General features: G+C 35.8%; 1 protein-coding gene across 1 annotated transcript in view; it reads left to right on the top strand.

Moving 5' to 3' along the window:
* Window positions 1-19,599, top strand: part of LOC150099194 (uncharacterized) — a 30,491-nt gene extending 10,892 nt beyond the window's left edge. The window contains exon 3 of the mRNA XM_090403999.1: window positions 17,134-19,599. Coding sequence (XP_090260125.1) covers window positions 17,937-19,115 — 1,179 coding nt within the window. The 5' untranslated portion in view covers window positions 17,134-17,936 and the 3' untranslated portion in view covers window positions 19,116-19,599. The remainder of the gene's footprint in view (window positions 1-17,133) is intronic.
* Window positions 19,600-21,025: the final 1,426 nt, after the last annotated feature.

The following is a 21,025-nucleotide window of genomic DNA, read 5'->3' as shown; positions in this document are numbered from 1 at the left end:
ATTTGGAGGAAAATTGTAGATAGGAAGTTAGTGATGATGTAATTTTTTCATGTAGTACTGTCATATCCTGTACACCCCTTGAGGGTACATGGCAGGAATTTGATGATGATGATGATGAATAAAAAATAAATAATGTTTTTATGGAAGGGGACTCACCTCCTTCCACTTATGCCATGAACTCTCCTCCATATGTATAGTTAAAAGTGAAGTTAAATTTTCATTTTTATTTTATCTATTTATTGCATTTATTCTTTTTATATAAGATTTTATTCATTTTCATTATGATTGTATACAATCTTATGCATGAAGTACTGTTATAAAGGTTTAAATGAACATTCATCTGGGGATTGGGAACAGATTAATCCATTTTACATTAATTCTTATGGGAAAATGGTTTCAGTTTTCAAACAATTCGGTTTCCGAACAGTCTTCGGGAACAAATTAAGTTCGACAACCGAGGTTCCACTGTACATTGAAATATACAATGGATACGAAGCATATGAGGATGCGTATTTGATCCATAATGGCCGGTTAGGTGGTTAAGGAAATGTTCTCCAACCATGATACAGCATTACAAATCACTTTATAGAAATCCTATTAACTTATTTGGACATATCATTAAAACAAGGAGAGGGGGGGATCTTGGGCAGGTACATTTTATGCATGCCGAGTAGGATCTTGCATAATTTCTGAAGCACTGATATGCATTAAGAGACAGAAAAGAGAACTGAGAATGCTAGTTGTGGAGGTTTTTGTAATTTTACAACTAAAATGCAGAGTATCAAAAAAATTCAAAGAGAGAGATCCTAACTTATCTATGTCTAATATTAACCTACAGCAATGAAATATGGCCAACAACAAAGGGAGATAATAGAAAACTTATTACATTTGAAAGAAAAATACCTAGAAAGACCCCATCACTTATGAGAAGTAAGAGAATCTGAGTGATTTGGAAGGCAGAAAGTGAGTACACAAAGCAATTGCTTTCAGGTAAAATTTGTAAGAAAAGACCTGCTGGAAGACCCAGAACAAGATGGATAGATGTGATAATGAAATCTCTAAGACAGCTGTAAAGACTTCTTTAGATTCAACTCCTGATAGAAGTAGATGCAGAAGAAACTAAACTTTGATGGCTGCATTAGACCAATTAGGTCTAATACTGTCATCCATTAAGCTGTTAAAGAAGAAAAACAATATCTACCTGAAAGAAAGAAAGGATATCTTAGGAAGATGTCTGATTAAAGTTTCTGGAAAAGACAACTATCTTCTTTTTTTTAGTACTTCATAGTCAGATGAAAAGTTTAAAAATGGCATCTAGAGCATGTTTTTTTTTAATGTTACAATGTAAAAATTGGCTAGGAGAGGAGAGTTCATTGCTATATCTGTCATAAAAGAATAGAATGTGAGAGAGGAAGAACCAGAGGTCATTCCTGTAAGTTATGTACAAGTGTGATGAAGAAGGGTGTGAGGAGTAGATTTTTTACATGAAGAATTGTCAATGAATGGAATCCATTACCAGAATGTGTTGTTTTAATGCAAAGAGTGTTAAGGACTTTAAGATTCTACATGATAAATATGTTGTCAGTTGAATGAACCTCCCACGATGAGTCGGCCGACTCCATGGAGGGTGTAATAATAATAATCCATAATAATAATAATAATAATAATCCATCTCCCACCTTAATCGTGAAAAGTAAGAAGAGATCCATACTGGAAGAGTCGACACCTGGGTCATCAAGGACTGCATCAAATGTTGGGGATCCTGGGCTACAGGACCCAGCTCTCTTTGCTGGGCAATCAGGGCAGAAAGCTGAAAAGCGACTGGAAGAAACCAAACATAAAAAATGGACTGTAGAAGGAAACAGAGAAGTTAGAAAATATTTTACAGTTCAACACCAGAAAAACGAGGTTTTAGAAAGTGTATGCATTTAATTTGGAAACAAAAACTCCCAGAATCTGCAATAACAGAAAAAAGACTTATCGACCAAAAGAATTTCATTTTCCATAACGAAATATTTACTGAACTTGAGCTGCAAGAGTTACATAATAAACCAACAACTCCACTAACATCAAATCATCAGGAGGTAGCTATATCAAACTTTGGAATTCAATTCAGTAAGCATCAAGCTTAGACAACATACCTCAGAATGTTTTGACAGAAGTGCAGTATAAATTGAAGTCAGGGATATTGGACCATATGAACTCCATAAATGACCATATAAGACTACCACCATTAAAAACTTTACATAAATCTAAGCTAAAACAGCCCCTCTTAGATGCAAATACTCTGATTAATACCAGCACAACTAACAGTATTAAGAAAACAAATCAGCTCCTATACAGCATAGCATATATCATTACAGTGAATATTGGTTGCAAACCGCACAAGAGCAAAACCCAAGGATGAAACAATCTGCACCATTAAAAATCCGGTTGGAACAAAAAAAGTCAACAAACTTGGAGCTGATTTGAGCAACTTGAAAGAGTTTTAAAGAAGAATGGCTGAAAAATAATAATGAAATCTCTAAGATTTCATTATTATTTTTATCTTATTTTGACTGTGTATCAGTTATGTCAATAATAATATGATTCTTCCGACTAAAGCAACCAGCATAGATGACATAAATGAAGACATCAGTAAATATGGTGGGGAGGGAGTATTTTTAAGTAAATTTGAGGTTGTCAGGAATGGGATATATTGTAAATAAAATGTGACATCTTAACCAACCATAATATCATTTCTGCTTTAAAGTAAATTTTGAATTAAAGATTTGAAATGGTAGATTTTTTTTTTTTCTAATAAAAGATGAAAATATAGCCAGTAATAAGAGTTTAAAGATTTACCAAATTGTTTGACTAAATTAGCATTTATTAGCATTTTACATAGTTGCATTTGCTGTGGTCAGAGAGGGTTATTGGGTTTATGAATTTTCAGTTCTCTGTATATCTCCTTCTCAGTTCTAAGTATACTGTTTTTCATAAATGAAGGAACAGAGAGAAAAAAACATAACTTAAGAAAACTGTATGATGAATTTTTATGCAATTCGGTAAAAAGAAGTTTGAAATGAGATGCAAAAGAAATGTTTACAAAAATTATAAATAAATAGTTTAATTCAGTTATAAATGGGTACATGAAGACAGTGGTCAAAAACAAGAGGTCACAATGATATTATCAAAGTGCCTCAATAAGGAATATGGTTACCCCCCCTTCCCAGCAACACATCTCATAAACAGAAGATCCTATAGATCCTCTGATTTTGTGTGTAGGTTGGGGGTATTTTGACCACACCAAACAAACTATTTTATAAAAAGATAGTTATTAATTTATATTTGACTGAATTTCAAATCAGCTGCTTTGTGTTCTGAAGATGCATATAGTTTATACGTGACAATGAGTAAGTGAAATAATTTAAATTTTAATGGACAAAATAGTCTAAAGTCTTAATTTGGCACCCTCTAATGTTGTTTAAAAAGTAGTATTACAGCTATGTAGAAGTTGATCTTAAGATAACAGTCTTCCAAATTTTTGGCAAATTAATGCAATCATACTTGTTCAGATGAGAAGATTTCTTCATGGCCATGGCTGACTCTAAAAATAATCTTTCTGATCTGTAACGACTTCTCAATAGCACATTAGTTTTCTTCCCTCTAATCCAAGAAAGTATGACACAGATATTTAAGTTCTGTAGAAAGCTGTATCTTTAGAACAAACTCTGGCTCTGTGCATAAGTGTTTTTAAAATACCATACTGTTAGACTTGATGATGATGATGTAGATTGTTTATGTAGATATCTTCCTGTGTGTGTGTGTGTGTGTTGGCTTTCGGTAAATGGAAAAAGAGAAGAAAAAGAAAAGGTGAACAGTTATTAGATTCGTTTTCTACTGTGAAGTGAATTTTGGAGTGTTGACTGTTTAGGTAGGTAACAAAAGCATCCACAGTGTCTTCTTCAAGGGACCAAATGGAAACACATCATCAACAAAGTGTAGCCACATTAGGGACATGTATGTTAGCATTTTGTTTTCAGAGTGTTCCATGTAAAAGTTTGCTAAGGGGGGTGAACATAGCAGTACCATTAATCGTCATATTGGAGGCTTAATGAATTTTTTTTACAGCACTCAGAAAGGATTAAAACAGAATTTAATACTTCCTATATATTTCGTCTCAGTAAATGAGATATCTTCAGGGATTACATAAAAAACTAATGTAACATAAAAACAAATAACACACAATACTAAGCCCAACCACGTGGGTGACACTCAAGTCCTATCTAGGTGGAGCACCCTCTAAGGGCGTTTGTTGGTGGCCTGGAATGTAATATGGGACCTCTGGTGATAAGCATTTCCCAAATCTTAGTGAGCTTAATGCAACTATATTTGTTGAGATTTGGTTGATTCCTGAGAGCTGCTGTTTATTCTAAGAATAGTCTCTCTTTTTTTTTTGAATTTGCTGTGGTGGAACATGGTGGTTTTTTCCCATGAGATCCTGTGGGTTGTATCCAAGACATGGTCAGCAAGGCCTGACTGACCATAGTGATGTTTGTGGATGTATGACTTATGTTCCTCCAGGCGGATAGTGGCTGATCAGCCTGTCTGTCCAAAGTACGCCAGTTTACAGGAACAGGGTACTTTATAGATTCTAGGCACAGAGAGAGGAGGGAGCTGATCTTTTGTAGAGCGGATAAGGGTAGCAAGTTTGCAGTGGGGCTTAAATGCTGTGTGCAGGTTGTACTTTTTTTAAATCATGACTATTTTTTCGGATGTGCCATGGATGTAGGGTATGGTGATGGCATTTCTAAACTCTTTCTGAAGAGAAGACCGGCGAAACAGGGAGGACTTGATTATTTTTTTAATACTGTGATCGCTGTAACCATTGGAAAGGAAAGTGTTGTGTATGTGGTCAAGCTCAGTTGTAAGTGCAGTTTCACTGGAACAAAGATTGTGAGCTCTCTTGGTAAGAGTTTTAATAATGCCATATTGTTGAGTAGGGTGGTGGTGGGAGAGTTTTTGACTGTATCTGCCTGTGTGCGTGGGTTTTCTATATAGAGTGAAGGAAAGTGTACCATTGGGAAGGCATGTAACTAAGGTGTCTAGGAAAGGTAAACAATTGTTCTTTTCTTTTTTCCATTGTAAACTGGATTCTTGGATGTAGGCTGCTGAGGTGACTGAGAAAAGAGTCTAATGTGTCTGGGCCATGAGGCCAAATAGAGAACACATCATCTACATATCTTAGCCAGATAGAAGGATTGAGAGGGGCTGAATCTATAGCTCGTTTTTCAAATTCTTCCATATAAAAATTGGCAAGAAGGGTGAGTGGGGGTTAGTTGGTTTCCTCTATCTGCTTGTAGATTTTGTTCTTCCAAGAAAAATAACCAGAATTAATGGCAAAGGAAACAAGATCTAAGATGTCAGAAGGAAAAACGTTTTTTAAGATTGCTAAGGTACCAATTAAGGGAATATTGGTAAACAATGAAGTGATGTCAAAGCTTACCAATATGTCTGTGTTATTTAAGATTAAATTTTCTATGAGTTTTAAAATGGGTAGAGTTTTTTATATAGGATGTGGAAAGTCCAGTGAGCAGGATCAAAGTGCTGCCCAGCTGTTTTGAAGCTTGTAGCAAGGTGCATTAGTGGCATCTACTATAGGTCTTAGTGGGGAATTGGGTTTGTGGATTTTTAGTAAACCGTATATTCGGGGGGGACAGGAATGGAAAGGTTTGAGTTTTCTCGTGATTTCCGGTGGCCAGGAAGACACTTTTTAAGTAAGTTTTTTAATTTTTTAACTTGTGTTTTTGTAGGGTCGTGTTCTAGCTGGGTGTAGGTAGTACGATCTTGGAGGATAATCCCCATTTTCCGATTGTATTCCATGGTATTAAGAACGACTGTGGTATTACCCTTATCTGCTCTGGTGATGACGATACTTTTTTCTTTTCGTTATTTCATGAGAGTGGTTTGTTGGGTGGACGATAAATTACTTTTTGGAGGTGGAGACTGGGTGAGGATGTTGGCAGTGCTAAGTCTGATGTTATTAGCTATCTCCGGCGCTAAGCGACAGATGCTGCGTTCGACATTGTACATCACACGAATCGCCGCCACTTCTTTAGGAGCTGCCGCGAAATTGTGGCCGAGGCATAGGGCACTGACGGCATTCATTGAGCCTTTTGGATGATAAGTTCACTGCTGTCTGGAGTGGTTGAATTTGCGGTTGCGGTTTGGCTTTAACCAGGTTATTAAATTTCTTGATATGTTTATTTTTTATTTTTTGAAATTCTTTCTGTGCAGAAGCTTCTGAGATGCCAGAGAGAATAGACCAAAGTTGAGGGTTAAGTACACCAGACAGCTCTGATTGTAGAGAGCTAATGGCTGCATTCATCACAGAGAGGGTGGCACAAGTAGCAGCAGTTTGTTCCCGCAGAAGTGACAAGCTGGCGTGGGGATATATGTGGAGGGCCTTTTTGAAATGAAAGTTGATCTTTAGCTTAACACAGTTTGGTATTACTCTTGTATTCCGAGATCTTTTTAAAAAGCCCTGCCTATTTAGTTGCCCAGATGGTCGTAGTTTTGACTTACCGTATTGTCTGGATTTGCGTGCTATATCTTCTCCATGAATGATTAGAATCTATGTGTAGAGGCTTAAGTGCTGTGAGGACATCATATTGGAGGCTTAATGGATTTTTTTACAGCACTCAGAAACTATTAAAACAGAATTTAATACTTCCTATATATTTCGTCTCAGTAAATAAGACATCTTCAGGAATTACATAAAAAACCAATGTAACATAAAAACAAATAACACACAATACTAAGCCCAACCACGTGGGTGACACTCAAGTCTTATCTAGGTGAGGCGCCTTCTCAGGACAGTTGTAGGCAGCCTGGAATGTAATGCGGGACCTCTGGTGATAATATCTCAACAATAATAGCTTAATGCAACCATATTTGTTGAGATTTGGTTGATTCCTGAGAGCTGCTGCTGATTCTAAGAATAGTCTCTCTTTTTTGAATTTGCTGTGGTGGAGCATGGTGGTTTTTTCCATCAGATCCTGTGGGTTGTATTCAAGACATGGTCAGCGAGGCCTGACTTACCATAGTCATGTTTGCGGATGTATGATTTATGTTCCTCCAGGCAGATAGTAGCTGATCTGCCTGTTTGTCCAAAGTACTCCAGTTTACAGGAACAGGGTACTTTATAGACTCCAGGCACAGGCAGATACATTCACAAACTCTCCCACCACCACCATCCTGCTCAACAATATGGCATTATTAAAACTCTTACCAAGAGAGCCCACAATCTTTGTTCCAGTGCAACCACCCTTACAACTGAGCTTGACCACATACACAACACTTTCCTCTCCAATGGCTACAGTGATCATAGTATTAAAAAAAATCAAGTCCCCCCCCCCCCTTTCCTTGGTCTTCTCTTCAGAAAGAGTTTAGAAATGCCATCACCATACCCTACATCTGTGGCACATCAGAAAAAATAGTTAGATTTTAAAAAAGTACAACCTACACATAGCAAGCCCCACCTCAAACTTGCTACCATTATCCGCTCTACAAAAGATCAGTGCCTAGAGTCTATAAACTACCCTGTTCCTGAAACTGGTGTACTTTGGACAGACAGGCAGATCAGCCACTATCTGCCTGGAGGAACATGAGTCATACATCTGCAAACATGACTATGGTTAGTTAGGCCTGGTTGACCATGTCTTGGATACAACCCACAGGATCTCGTGTAAAAAAACCACCATGCTACACCACAGCAAATTCAAAAAAGAGAGACTATTCTTAGAATGAGCAGCAGCTCTCAGGAATCAACCAAATCGCAACAAATATGGTTGCATTAAGCTTCTTAAGATTTGGGAAACGCTTATTACCAGAGGTTGCACTTTACATTCTAGGTCACCTACAGCCACCCTTAGAGGGTGCTCCACCTAGATAGGACTTGAGTGTAACCCACGTGGTTGGACTTAGTATTGTGTGTTATTTGTTTTTATTTTACATTAGTTTTTTATGTAATCCCTGAAGATGTCTCATTTACTGAGACGAAATATATATAGGATGCATTAAATTCTTCTTTAATCCTTTCTGAGTGCTGTATTAAAAATTCATTTAGCCTCCAATATGATGTCCTCACAGCACTTAAGCCTCTACACACGGACCATTAATCGTTTGTAGATTTTTCCTTCCCATGTAAAGTAATCTGCATACTTAGTAAATTAGTAAATATTAGTCAGAGGTACATCAGAAAAGATAACCGAAGTACTAATAAAACATGGCCTTTGCACCACATTCAAATCACATGTTAAATTACTCACTCTGATCTGGTCTCCTAAGGATTAACTTCATTCTCTTAACAACTTGGCCTACTGTGGGTAGACAGGAACATCTTTTCACATCTGCCTTGGAAAACATAAAAAAATACATTCACCACCATTATTATGGCAGGTAAGGACTGGCAGACATTGCTTTGGACACCTCTTCACACAGAATTAGATGTAAGAAAACCAATGTGCTATTTAGAAGTCATTACAGATCAGAAAGATTATTTTGAGAGTCAGTCATGGCTATGAAGAATTCTAACCCAAACAAGTAGGTTTGCATTAATTTGCCAAACATTTTGGAGACTGTTATCCTAAGATCGACACTCCTACATAGCTGTAATACTTTTTTTTTTTTTACAACATTAGGAGGTGCCAAATTAGGACTTTAGATCTTTTGTCCATTACAATTTGTATTATTTCACTTACTTAGTGTCTCGTATAAGCTGTTACATGCTGCTTTTGCTCTGAATATGCTGATTTGAAATTCAGCGAAATGTAAGCCAATTAATAAATATCTTTTTATAAAATAGTTCTTTTGGTGTTGTTAATATTGTTAAAATAAGTTATTAATAATATTCAACATCTAAGCTTGTCTGTTATATTGCATAAAAATTCATCCTAAAATTTTTGAGCTATCATGATTTTACTCTTTGTTCATTAATGTATGGTTGACTGAGTGATTTGCATACCCGCTCTCCAACTAACAGGTCATGGGTTTGAATCCTGCCATAGCATGGATGTGTGTGATTGTCTTCACACACATCCATGGAAAATTCAGGTGGAAAATGAATTGCATTGCCCACCACCTCCCCACTTCTTGGAGGCCTGAATTGGCTTGAAAAAGTTTTAAGTTTGGTCTCTAGAATATGGTTTCCTGTTTGTGTAAAAATAAATAAAAATGGAAAAAAGTCCTTGCCTACCTACCTATGGTACATTTGTACCATAGGTAGGTAGGCAAGTACTATAGGCCTACTAATAACCTTTTTTTTGAGCATGGGATCCACATAAAATATATATATATGAGCAAGGTTTCTTGTTCTTCATCTTATCATAATATGAACAAACAACATGATCTTGAAGAACATATGAAATATATATGCCACTACAGTTATGCTCATCTAACAGATGCCATAGGCACAGAATCAAACACGAGGTTGGAAAGTTTTGATGAACAACTAGAACAAAAATGATATACACGCAACTGATATAACCACAAGAAAGAAAATACGTACGAGGATATGAGAATAACTCTGTTACTGATATGTTCTTTCTTGCAGTTATATCAATTGCTTTAATATAATTTTTCTTCTAGTTGTATATCAGAATTTTCCAGATTTTCCCCCTTGTTGAAGGGGGGGAAATGCTACGTTGCTTTAGTGAACATATGGTAGAATAATAATGAAGCTATTACGAAAAAAAAAAGGAGAGAAAACTTGACACTGCTAGCATTAATGTAAAAGTATGGTCATATAAACAGAATGGTTGAAGAAAGGTCAAAACAGCTGTTTGATGCCAGGAAAAATTCCCAAGCAAAGACAATGTGTCATAGACAACTCATTGTCTTTGACAGTGAGTTGTCTATGACACTTAATTACCAATTTTCCTAATGTCATGACTTCAGTTCTGACAATACTGAAGTCATGACGTTAGGAAAATTGTTAATTATTAATAATGCACACCTATGTAGCACTATCATAGAATCTTCTACAACCCTTGAGGGTACATATCAGGAATTTCATGATGATGTTTGAACTGAATGAATGATGTATTATATTGATTTTTGTATATATATATATATATATATATATATAAAATATAATATCAAGACGTTCTTCACCACACTTCCTAAAATCCGTTCTCTAATCAGCCATCCAAAACCCACTCATCACAACCTAAAATATCAAGGTGTATATAAATTATGGTGCGATTGCAATATCCCTTATTTTGGACAAACTAACAAATCTATTGAACAACGTATAGAAGAGCATAAGAGAGACATCTCTTACAAAAGATCTCTAGCAACTGTGTTATCCAGTCATGTTCTTTTTTCAAATAATCCTAATGATGATCAACAAGGCCACTCCGTTTGCTGGGATAGATCAGAAAATATCTCTCGCTGTGATGTGTTTGAGAGGAAAATTGTAGAATCAAAGGAAATCCTGCTGAACCCTGTCCACTTAAACAACAATTTGAGTTATAACATCCCAGATAGCCATGCTGCAGTTATTCAATATTGGCATTCACGTGAGCCTGCATGCACACAATAAACAATGGCACGCTTGTTAGAACAACTTGAAAAAATACAAAGTTTTTTATGTATCAATTATGTGTGGCAATTTTTACCTGTAATTTCCAGTTTGTTTTGATACTTCAATGTTTATTACTAGGGGTGCTTAAGGGTCAAAGCTGTATAACTGAGAGGAGACCTCCACATAGCCTTTAAAGGAATGCGGAGAACCGACCAGGGCTTCTGACTTAATGTCCAATCCTCACCTTCTCGTGGTGCACCCTGTTGGGTATCTACTTGGATACTGAACGGACGAGGATGGGCTGGCAATTTGGGATTTAGCCGACCAAATTGTATTCTTATTGGTTAAACCGAAATATAGAATGATGGTACAACATGACAAAATTTCATGCCGGCTGGGGCGTCGCCCGGTTAAACAAGGCCCCCGTTGTTTTCGCCAGGAAACCAGGGCGAACAGCGAAAAGTCAGCTACTGGAACAAATCTGAAAATAAACCCCAACTCAACATCACCAGAGTTAAAGATCGGTACTATCAACGTAAGAAGCCTGAATGGCAAAGAAATGGAGCTAGCTGAGGAATTAGATAAGTACCAGATCGACATAATAGGGATGACTGAAACAAAAAAGACCAAAACTGGTGAGATCTTTCTGAGCAATAAATACAAAATGTTATATTCAGGCAATGACAATCAAGGAAAAGAAGGAGTAGCCATAGTATTCAACACAAAATACAAGGCTAATCTTCTTGAATGGCAGTCGGTCTCAAGTAGAGTAATGTGGGCAAATATGAGAATGGGGAACTGGACAATGAGACTTATTTGTGCCTATGGTCCCACAGAAGGTTCTACTAAGGTAGAAGTGGAGGAATTTTTTGAGGATTTAGAAAAAGCAACTGACACAATGAAAAATGAAAAGTTGGTCCTTGTTGGGGATCTAAATAGCAGAGTAGGAAATGATTGTGAGACATACAAAAATATTTTGGGAAAATTTGGAGAAAAGAACAAAGCTAATAATAATGGCAAATATCTGTTGGATTTCTGCTCAGGACATGGACTGGTTCTTACTAACACCATGTTCCAACATAAAAATGTGCACAAATTCACATGGAGAGAAGAGGCTAGGAATAAGAAAAGTCTCATTGACTATGTTATTGTTGATAGTGATGTTTTCTCCCTGGTGCAGGACACCAGAGTGTACAGAGGATTTGAAATTGGAAGTGATCACTATTTAGTCTTGAGCAGGATAAAATTGAATTTCATATTGAAAAGAATAACATGTAAGAAAGTTTTAAAGCGAATAAAAGTTGAGCAGCTCTCAGATGTGAACTGTAGGCTAAAATACACAAAGATTATTGAAGATAAAATGAAAGAGTTTGAGAACAGGAATCAAACCTTGGAGATTCAGTGGCAAACTCTGAAGAAAACATTGATTGATTATGCCAGAGAGGCATGTGGTGAGGTTATCTGTAAGGATAAAAAAAATCAGAACTCCCTGGTGGACACAGGAAGTTAAAGAGGCAGTGAAGGAAAAGAAGAAAGCATACCAAAAGTTCCTGTCAAATAAGTCAGCTTGTGCTCTTAGAGAATATAGAGACAAATGCAAGAATGCTAAACACTGTGTAAAACTAGCTAAACAAAGGTCATGGGAGGACTTTGGCAAGAATATAGAAAATAAATATCAAGAAGGTGGCAAAATATTCTGGAGGTTGTTGAAGAAGCTTAAGAATGGAGGAAAGAGTGCTGTAAAAGGAATTAGAGATGATAAAGGTGACATGAAAACGAGAGAAAAAGATATCCTTGAAGTATGGAGTAATTACTTTGAAAAACTGCTAAATGAAAGAAGCAGTGATGACAGTACAGTGGTAAAAAACACTGACCAGGCATGCAGTCAGGAATACATATCCATACTAGAAGTAGAAAAAGCGATCAAAGGCTTGAAATGTAGAAAGGCAGCTGGAGTAGATGATATTCGACCAGAAATGCTGAAGTATGGTGGTATAAGAGTTACAGTGGCTGCACTGCATAGTTCAGAAAGCCTGGACAGAGGGATGAATTCCCGATGATTGGAGTAGAGCTCTCATAGTACCCATATATAAAAAGGGAAATAAAACTGCATGTGAGAATTACAGAGGTATTTCCCTACTGAGTGTTCCTGGCAAGATCTATGCAAGTATACTTGAGAAACGGTTGAGAAGAATTGTGGAAGAAAAGCTTGGTGAAGAACAAGCTGGATTCAGGCCAAATAGAGGCTGTCAGGATCAGATCTTCACTTTACGACAAATAGTTGAGAAAGCATGGGAATATAACAAAGATCGGTATTTAAGTTTTGTCAATCTGAAAAAGGCATATGACAAGGTGCCAAGAGAGAAGCTATTCAATATGCTTCAGTTATATGGGGTCAATGGGGAATTATATCAAGCAATACTTAGTCTTTATTTGAGTTGTAAGTCAGCAGTTAGAATTGAAGGAATTACAGGAAGATGGTTTAATGTTAAATCTGGTGTGAGACAAGTAAGTACATTATCCCCTCTGTTATTCATTATCTATATGGATCACATTATGAAGGAAAGTGGTATTAAACATGATATCAAAATTGGAGATGTTAATGTCAGCTCTTTGCTTTATGTGGATGATGTTATACTTCTAAATAAATCTGCTACAAGTCTTCAAGATTCTCTGACTAAATTGAATAGCTGTTGTAATAGATATGGTATGAAGGTCAGCAATAAAAAGACAAAGACAATGAAAATAGGCAGAATCATTGAAAATGTCAACTGTGTTGTGAATGGAGAACCTATGGAACAAGTAAAACATTTCAGCTATTTAGGCACGATTTTTACTGAAGATGGTAAATTAAAAATAGAAATAGACAACAGAATCAGCAAAGCTGGTATGGTGGGAAGTCAATTGAATAAATTCATATGGAATAAGAGAGAAATCAGTCGGATTTCTCTCTTATTCATTAGCTGTGTACAAGACAGTGTTCAAACCAGTTTTAACTTATGGATCTGAGAGCTGAATCAGAAGTAAAACACTTGACCAAAGACTAGAGACCACAGATATGAGAGTCCTGAGAAAGATTATAGGCATGAACAGATGGCATCAATGGCAATATCATATTAAAAACGAGGATATTAGGAAAGAACTTGACATTGTAATCATCCAGGAATGCGTTAGCAGAGCCAATCTTAGGTGGTATGGTCACATAAACAGAATGGGCGAGGAAAGATTAGCAAAACAAGTGTTCTCTGCCAGGTTGGCAGCAAAACGACCCAGAGGAAGACCAAGATATAGGTGGATTGATACGGTACAAAATGCTTTAGACGATAGAAATATAAGATCTGATAATGTTGGAGTCTTGGCAAGTAACAGACTGATTTGGAGGAAAATTGTAGATAGGAAATTAATAATAATGTAATTTTTTTCATGTAGTACTATCATATCCTGTACACCCCTTGAGGGTACATGGCAGGAATTTGATGATGATGATGATGATGTTTATTACTATTCTTTTCCTTTAAGAATACCTGAGGAAGGCTGTTATAAGCCGAAACTAGTCGTATTATTCTTATTAAAATCTTTATAAGTTATCTCGGTTTTTTGTTATTAAATCTATTTTTTAAAATGTTTCACAACAACCGAGTAAAAGCCGATTATCTCTCTCTCTCTAACACACACACACACACACACACACACACACACACACACACACACACACACACACTCACACACACATATATATATATTATGAGAATTCATTTTTACTCGGTTGGAATATTATGGAAAAGCTTTAATGACTGTTACCGAGAGATAAAAAGATGACAAGATATATTTAAAAAGATACTACTAGTTTACTAGTTTCGTTGACTAGATCAACATCCTCAGGTATCACAATCAAAGAAGTATATAAAAAATTACAGAGACTTAAAATTGTAATAACAGAACAAGTATAAAAAGACAGTAGCGTATTTGAAAAACAAATGCGAGTATGAGTTCCAAACAAACGTATACCACACGCTGTCGCAAGTGCGCCAGTACTGAACAGAAGCAACGTGTGCATCAGAGAGATTGTAACTCAGGCTGTTGTTGATATGAGAGGAATCTAGAGAAATTTCCCTGGATTCGACAATCTTTCAAGTTCATCGTAGCACACATGGATGTTAGAAGTTTGAGTCCAGTTTACAATGTGTTGGTGGCCTTCGTCTGAGTTAGCTGAAAAGAGAACGTGGCTAGATAGAGTGCTAGCTCTAGTTGTTTCTTTTTTTGCAGCTCAAGCTTAACGGTGTTATTCATCCATTTAATCCCTACTTGATTTATTATTCGGACTCTAGGTATACAGTCAACCATTGCCTCCTGCAAACACTTCTTAACCACCTCCCATGCACTATCAGCATCCAGCCCTTGCAGTTTTACATGCCATGGCGCTAAACCAATCAAACTCCTAAGCTTGTCATACTTACCAGCCCGATAATTCCACATGTACCCTGTCTTAATTGCAAATTCCACACACAAGTCCTCAGATACAATTACTAGGTCAAGCACCCTGACCCCTAGCATTTTCCATTACATGCTGTCGCAGATGGTTATCCCTTAATAACCGCATAAAATCCAATTTCTTCCTCCCATGTGTCCTCTCCTTCTTCCAATCAATGTTACCATAGTTGAAATCTCCCATAATAATTACCCTCCTTCCACTCATTTCTTCTATTTGCTTATGCATACTATCTCCACCATCTATTCCATCACCTGGTCTATAGCAGCACCCAATTGTATATTTTGTTCTGCTTGCTTCAATCTCACACCAAATGTCCTCAAATGTGCTCTTTTCTCTATCCTGCAATTCAACTTCTATTCTTCTTGGCTGCAGCTCATCAGCTATCATCAATAATACTCCTCCCCCCATTTTATTCTCCCTGTCACTTCTGAACACACTATACCCCTCACATTCAATCCCACTAGCTATATCATCTTCAGTCAACCATGTTTCACTAATGCCAATAACCTGTGGTCTAGATGTGCCAACCAAGGCCAAAAATTATTCTTTCTTGTTCCAAACACTTGTGGCATTAGTATACATGAATTGCAGAAGCCCATTTGTCCCATCCCTATTTTAATGCCTTATGCTAACTATCCCATTCTGATTTGTTGTCCTTCTTATTCGCTCGGGCATATTATACTCATTCATACACTCAACTGCCTCCGTAAGGTCTGCATATCTACTTCCCCCACTTAATAAATCTAGTTTCCCTGATTCTGTACATCCACTTCATTCAACAACACTTTTTCAAGTCTCCTTACACTGAATCCATTCAAATGCAAACCATCCATCTTATATAGATCCTTTCGCCCATCGAACTCGCTCCACACGTTGACAGATTACACCCCACTCATCCTGCATAACCCATGCATAAAGTCATTTGCAATTATCGCCCTCCTAAACTCTTCATGGTCATACCGTGGCAAAAGACTAACCATCCTAACTCTCTCACTCTTCTCTTTTGCTATCTCAAACAATTCCTTCAGGTCCTCTATCATTTCCATTTTATCTCCTTTCAAATCATTCGTACCTGCCAGCACTATAATTTCTTTCACCCTTTGCTTTCCTCCCTAATAGACTCACTTATGTCCTTAATGGTCGCACCAGGTTGGTATGATTTTGTCAAACTCTATACTATCACACCTCGTATTAACTAATCTCCATACAGCACTCGCTCCTTCATTTTGTTTATGTTCACAATTATACTCTTATTTTTCCTATCATACTTTTTTTATTGGCTGCTACACTTGGTAGACATTTGTGCATACGCTCCAGGTGCCGCTTTGCTCTATGTATCGCTCCGCTCAACCGTGCAGTCTCACTCATTGCATCTATCTCATCTTTTTTATTATCTGTTAAACCATTCATTTGATCTGTATTAATACCTTCATTCTCACTTTCAACGCTGCCTTTTTCTTATCATATCGCTATTGTCTACATTCGACAAAAATATCACGACTTGAAACGCACTTTAATTCCTCATTTTCTTTACATTTTCTGCACACATTAACTCCACTCTCATCATCTATCCAGACCCCAACTGCTCTCTGCAAAGCATACATTTCCCAGATAGTACATTGAATAATCTCCTTTATGTTACAATTATTGAACAGAGATGGTGAACCATTTTTACTGGCCGCCATTATTTTCCTTCTTACTGGAGCCATGTGCATGCTTCTATCATATCTTATCAAATTAACAATTGAAATAACACCAAAAACACACAAACAGGCACACTAAGATACGAAAAGCAAACAAAACTATGTGATATTCAAGCAATGTCAATGATAACTTAAAATAACACTTATCCTATCAGGAGCTCTCAACAAACACTACCTGCACTTGATGCAGAAATTGCCAGTTGGAATATAGTATTACTATATTGGAAGTCAATATAGTAATTTGATTTTACTCTTTGTTCATTAATTTATGGTTGACTGAGTGATTAGCATACCTGCATTTCTAGTTATTTCTAGTTATGTTCTTTTTAATATGAATTGTACATTGATCTAATACTGTTCTTCTCTTTCAGGGTGATTGATCATCATTTGTAGATAGAGGCAATGAAAATTTGTCTGCCATCCTTTTTATTTCTGAATATTATATATAAAGACTCTCACTTCAAATACATGCACATGCTTTGTGTGGAATAAAGATTTGCTTGAAAGATGTTATTGTAAATCGACTTTCCTGTTGGGTAATATGAAATAACATAGAGAGCTTCAAGAATGTACATTGGGGAATATATCAAATCTTTTTAAGTAATGACACTGTATTTCCTTGCTTTGCATTAGGGATAAAATTTTTATCTGTGAAACTTTTTATAGATGGAAATACAGCAATCTCATATTTTCAAACTTAGAAGAATTTACCCAAAGGACCTCAAAATATGAGGTTCTAAATGATTATGTTGATGAGACAATTATTTCCTCGTGAAATATTTTGATTTTCATTTTCTTGAGTGAAATGTATTAAATCATTTTCATATTCTTTTCATCTTAAAAGGCACATAAGGGTTCACATGGTTGAAATACAGAAAATCACTTTCATACACGTGAACATCCGAAAACACATAAGAGTTCATGCTGAAAAGAAATCCTTTTATCTGTAGAACTTGTAAATTGTTTTCTCAAAGGTCTTATTTTAAAGTATACACAGCTTCATATTAATGAAAAATTATTTACCTGCATAACTTGCAATAAATCATTTTCACAAATTTCAACTCTTGATAATGAGAAACCTTTTGATTGTGAAAACAAGCTATCACAAATTTCACAGGCTTCTGATTTGAGACACCTTAGAGTTTACACTAATAATAGTCAGTTTAGGTGTGAAATGTCTGGAAACTCATCTGAAGAATTTGTTCATCTGAAAGAGCATGCAGTGATTCACATGAATGAAAAAAACTTTAAAAAGGAAATTTGTATCCAAAAAATTACACAGCCTATTGCAGTTCATACTAAGAAGAGGCTTTTTATCTGTGAAAGTTGTGGGAAATCATTTTATAATTCTCATCATCTTAAAGCTCATAGAACAGTTCACACTAACGAAAAACCTTTTCTTTGTGATACTTGTGGTAAATCATTTGCAAGAACTTGTTGTCTTAATGTACACATAAAACTTCATACCAATGAAAAACCCTTTATATGTAATATTTGTGGAAAATCGTTTTCACAAACAGCACACCTTAAATCGCACATTGCAATTCACACTAATGAGAAAACTTTTACCTGTGAAATTTGTGGTAAGTCATTCCTACGTTCTCAAGAACTCACTCAACACAGAAGAAGAACTCATACTAAAGAAAAACCATTTATTTGTGTACAGTGTGGAAAATCCTTTTCTCTATCATCATATCTTAAAAATCACATAAGAATTCACACAAATGAGAAGCCTTTCACATGTGCTACTTGTGGTAAATCATTTTCACATATTTCAAATTACAAAGCACATATAAAGATTCACAGTAATGAGGCACCCTTTCCGTGTCCAGTCTGTGGTAAAGGATTTGCACAAATATCACATCTAAAAATCCACTCCAAGGTGCACAGTAATGAGAAGCCCTTTCCGTGTATAGTCTGTGATAAAGCATTTTCACAAATATCACATTTAAAAATGCACTCAAAGGTGCACACTAATGAAAAACCTTTCATCTGTGAAACCTGTGGGAAATTATTTGCAAGATCTTCTGATTTGAAAAGGCACAAAACCGTCCACACAAATGAGAAACCCTTTCCATGTATAATTTGTGGTAAATTATTTTCACAAATGTCAAATTATAAAACACACTTAAGGATTCACACAAATGAGAAACCCTTTACATGTGTGACTTGTGGTAAATCATTTTCACAAATTTCACATCTAAAAACACATACAAAGCTTCACACTATTCCAAAACCGTTTTGCAAAATTTGTGATAAATCATTTATGAGACCTTATGATTTTAATAGACACATGAGATGTCATGCTAAGAGAGATTTTCACTGTGAAACTTCTAGTAAAATTCAGATATAGAATCTTCTTTATGTAATCTTCTTTTTGAAGATATAGAATCTTCAAAAAGGTAAAAAAGAGAATACAATTAGATTATAATAATAAGAAGAAAATTCTAAAACATGGGACAATAATTACACTGTTATTGCCAATTTGATCAATCCTTTAAAGGTATAGTCTTACCATACATCTGGTATTAATGTAGACTATGAATGGTTTGTAAGAAATGAGTTTTTCATTATATTCGGTTTTTTTTTTGTTTTTTTTTCAGTAATCAAATTTTGTAATAAATATGGTGTGAAATGATCATGTAATAAAATTCCTTGACTTGACTTGAAATTAAATACAGTATTCATTCTGTGCTTTTCAGCTTTCACTATTACTGTAAGGATGGAAATTGTTTTCTCATCTTCAAAAGTTACGACTACAGGAACTCTATGTATTCTCTTTGGGAATAAAAAAGCATTAAATTTATTTAAATAAACATGTAACTTGAGAAAAGCGATCATAGAACTAGTCCTTATTCAGTATATAATGTTAGGGACCATGCAATGGCAGCATTTGTCTGCTGTTATCTCATCATCACTGCACACCCATAGATGAGGCCATAGCTAACTTGGAAAGTTAGCTATGGCCTCATCTAATCCCTTTTAAGAAATAAAAATCAGTAGCAGATTTTAATATTGTTACTATTTTAATGGTTATTTATTTATTATGGTAAATTCCCATGGACTCCAAGGACTCATGCCAGGTGGGTGCTTCACATCATATCAACTGAACATTTAGACATCTATATAATTATTATTAGACCTCCAGAGAATCAAGGACTTATCCAGGGAGATTATACATCACCCACACCAGCAGTCATGCCATTATTTAAACAAATTTAGCTTCAATCAGGAAACACTGTAAATCAGGGGTCGGCAACTGGCAGCCTGTGGGCTGCATGTGGCCCAAATATGCATTTTTGATGGCCCATAATAGGTTGACCATACTTACATGGCATGTGGCCTGTAGGTTGAATTATTTAAATAATGCATTTTATAATATGAATAGTAAATTAAAAATAATTTTATACCTATACTTCGTGATATTGCAGTGCAACTTGGCATGCGTTAACTGTGTGAGTCATCATGAGTGGGGATAACAAAGGCGACTTCATCCAACAACAACCGAGATTTGGGCGCACTTTTGCAGTTGCGTTCCTGGTCTGTCTTTTAATATAATTCAATAACATCGACTATTATTTTCAGAGGATGTATATTTGTTAAAAATCATTTCAAAAATAGGTTCAAGAAAACAAAATTGCAGATGAAGGTTTAATGATGAACGGAACAGCAAGTACCTCTTTATTGAAAATGGGGGTATTCTATTTCTATCAGTGAAAGACGTTATTGGACATCGTGACACAACTATAAATTACTTCCAACACAACGGTCTGAACCACCACCAATTTCAAGGATTCTTGATAGAAATAGAATCGGAGTGTAAAGATGTTATCTACTACTCAGCTGTTAGATGGTTAAGTATAGGTGCTGTGCTAAAATCAATTTTTAATTTACATAAAGAAATAGATATTTTCATTAGAGAACATGAAATACTGCTTACAATTATTGGATAAAAAATTGATAGTCTCTTTTATTTATGGTAGATATTACAATGTACCTTAATGAATTTAATGTGAACCTGTAGGGCCAAGGTAAATTACTAGTCTAACTGTTTTCTGACAAAAGCTTTTGAAGGGTGAACTATGTCTGTTGAAGAAACATATGATGGAAGAAAATCTACATCATTATATATGTTGCAAATCTGCATCTACAATTGGATGGCAAACACAAAAGAAAACTTTTGTTGGTATTATTGAAGATTTACAAATGGAATTTTCAATAAGATTTGTGGATTTTCATAAAAATAGCATCGAAATGTGATTA

The sequence above is a fragment of the Typopeltis vanoorti genome, chromosome 14 (assembly GCF_054136105.1).
Source record: "Typopeltis vanoorti isolate ZY-2024b chromosome 14, IOZ_Tvanoo_1.0, whole genome shotgun sequence".
NCBI classification, from domain to species: domain Eukaryota; kingdom Metazoa; phylum Arthropoda; class Arachnida; order Uropygi; family Thelyphonidae; genus Typopeltis; species Typopeltis vanoorti.
The sequence above is the reverse complement of the archived record's forward strand: the minus strand, read 5'-3'. Positions and strand labels throughout refer to the sequence as shown.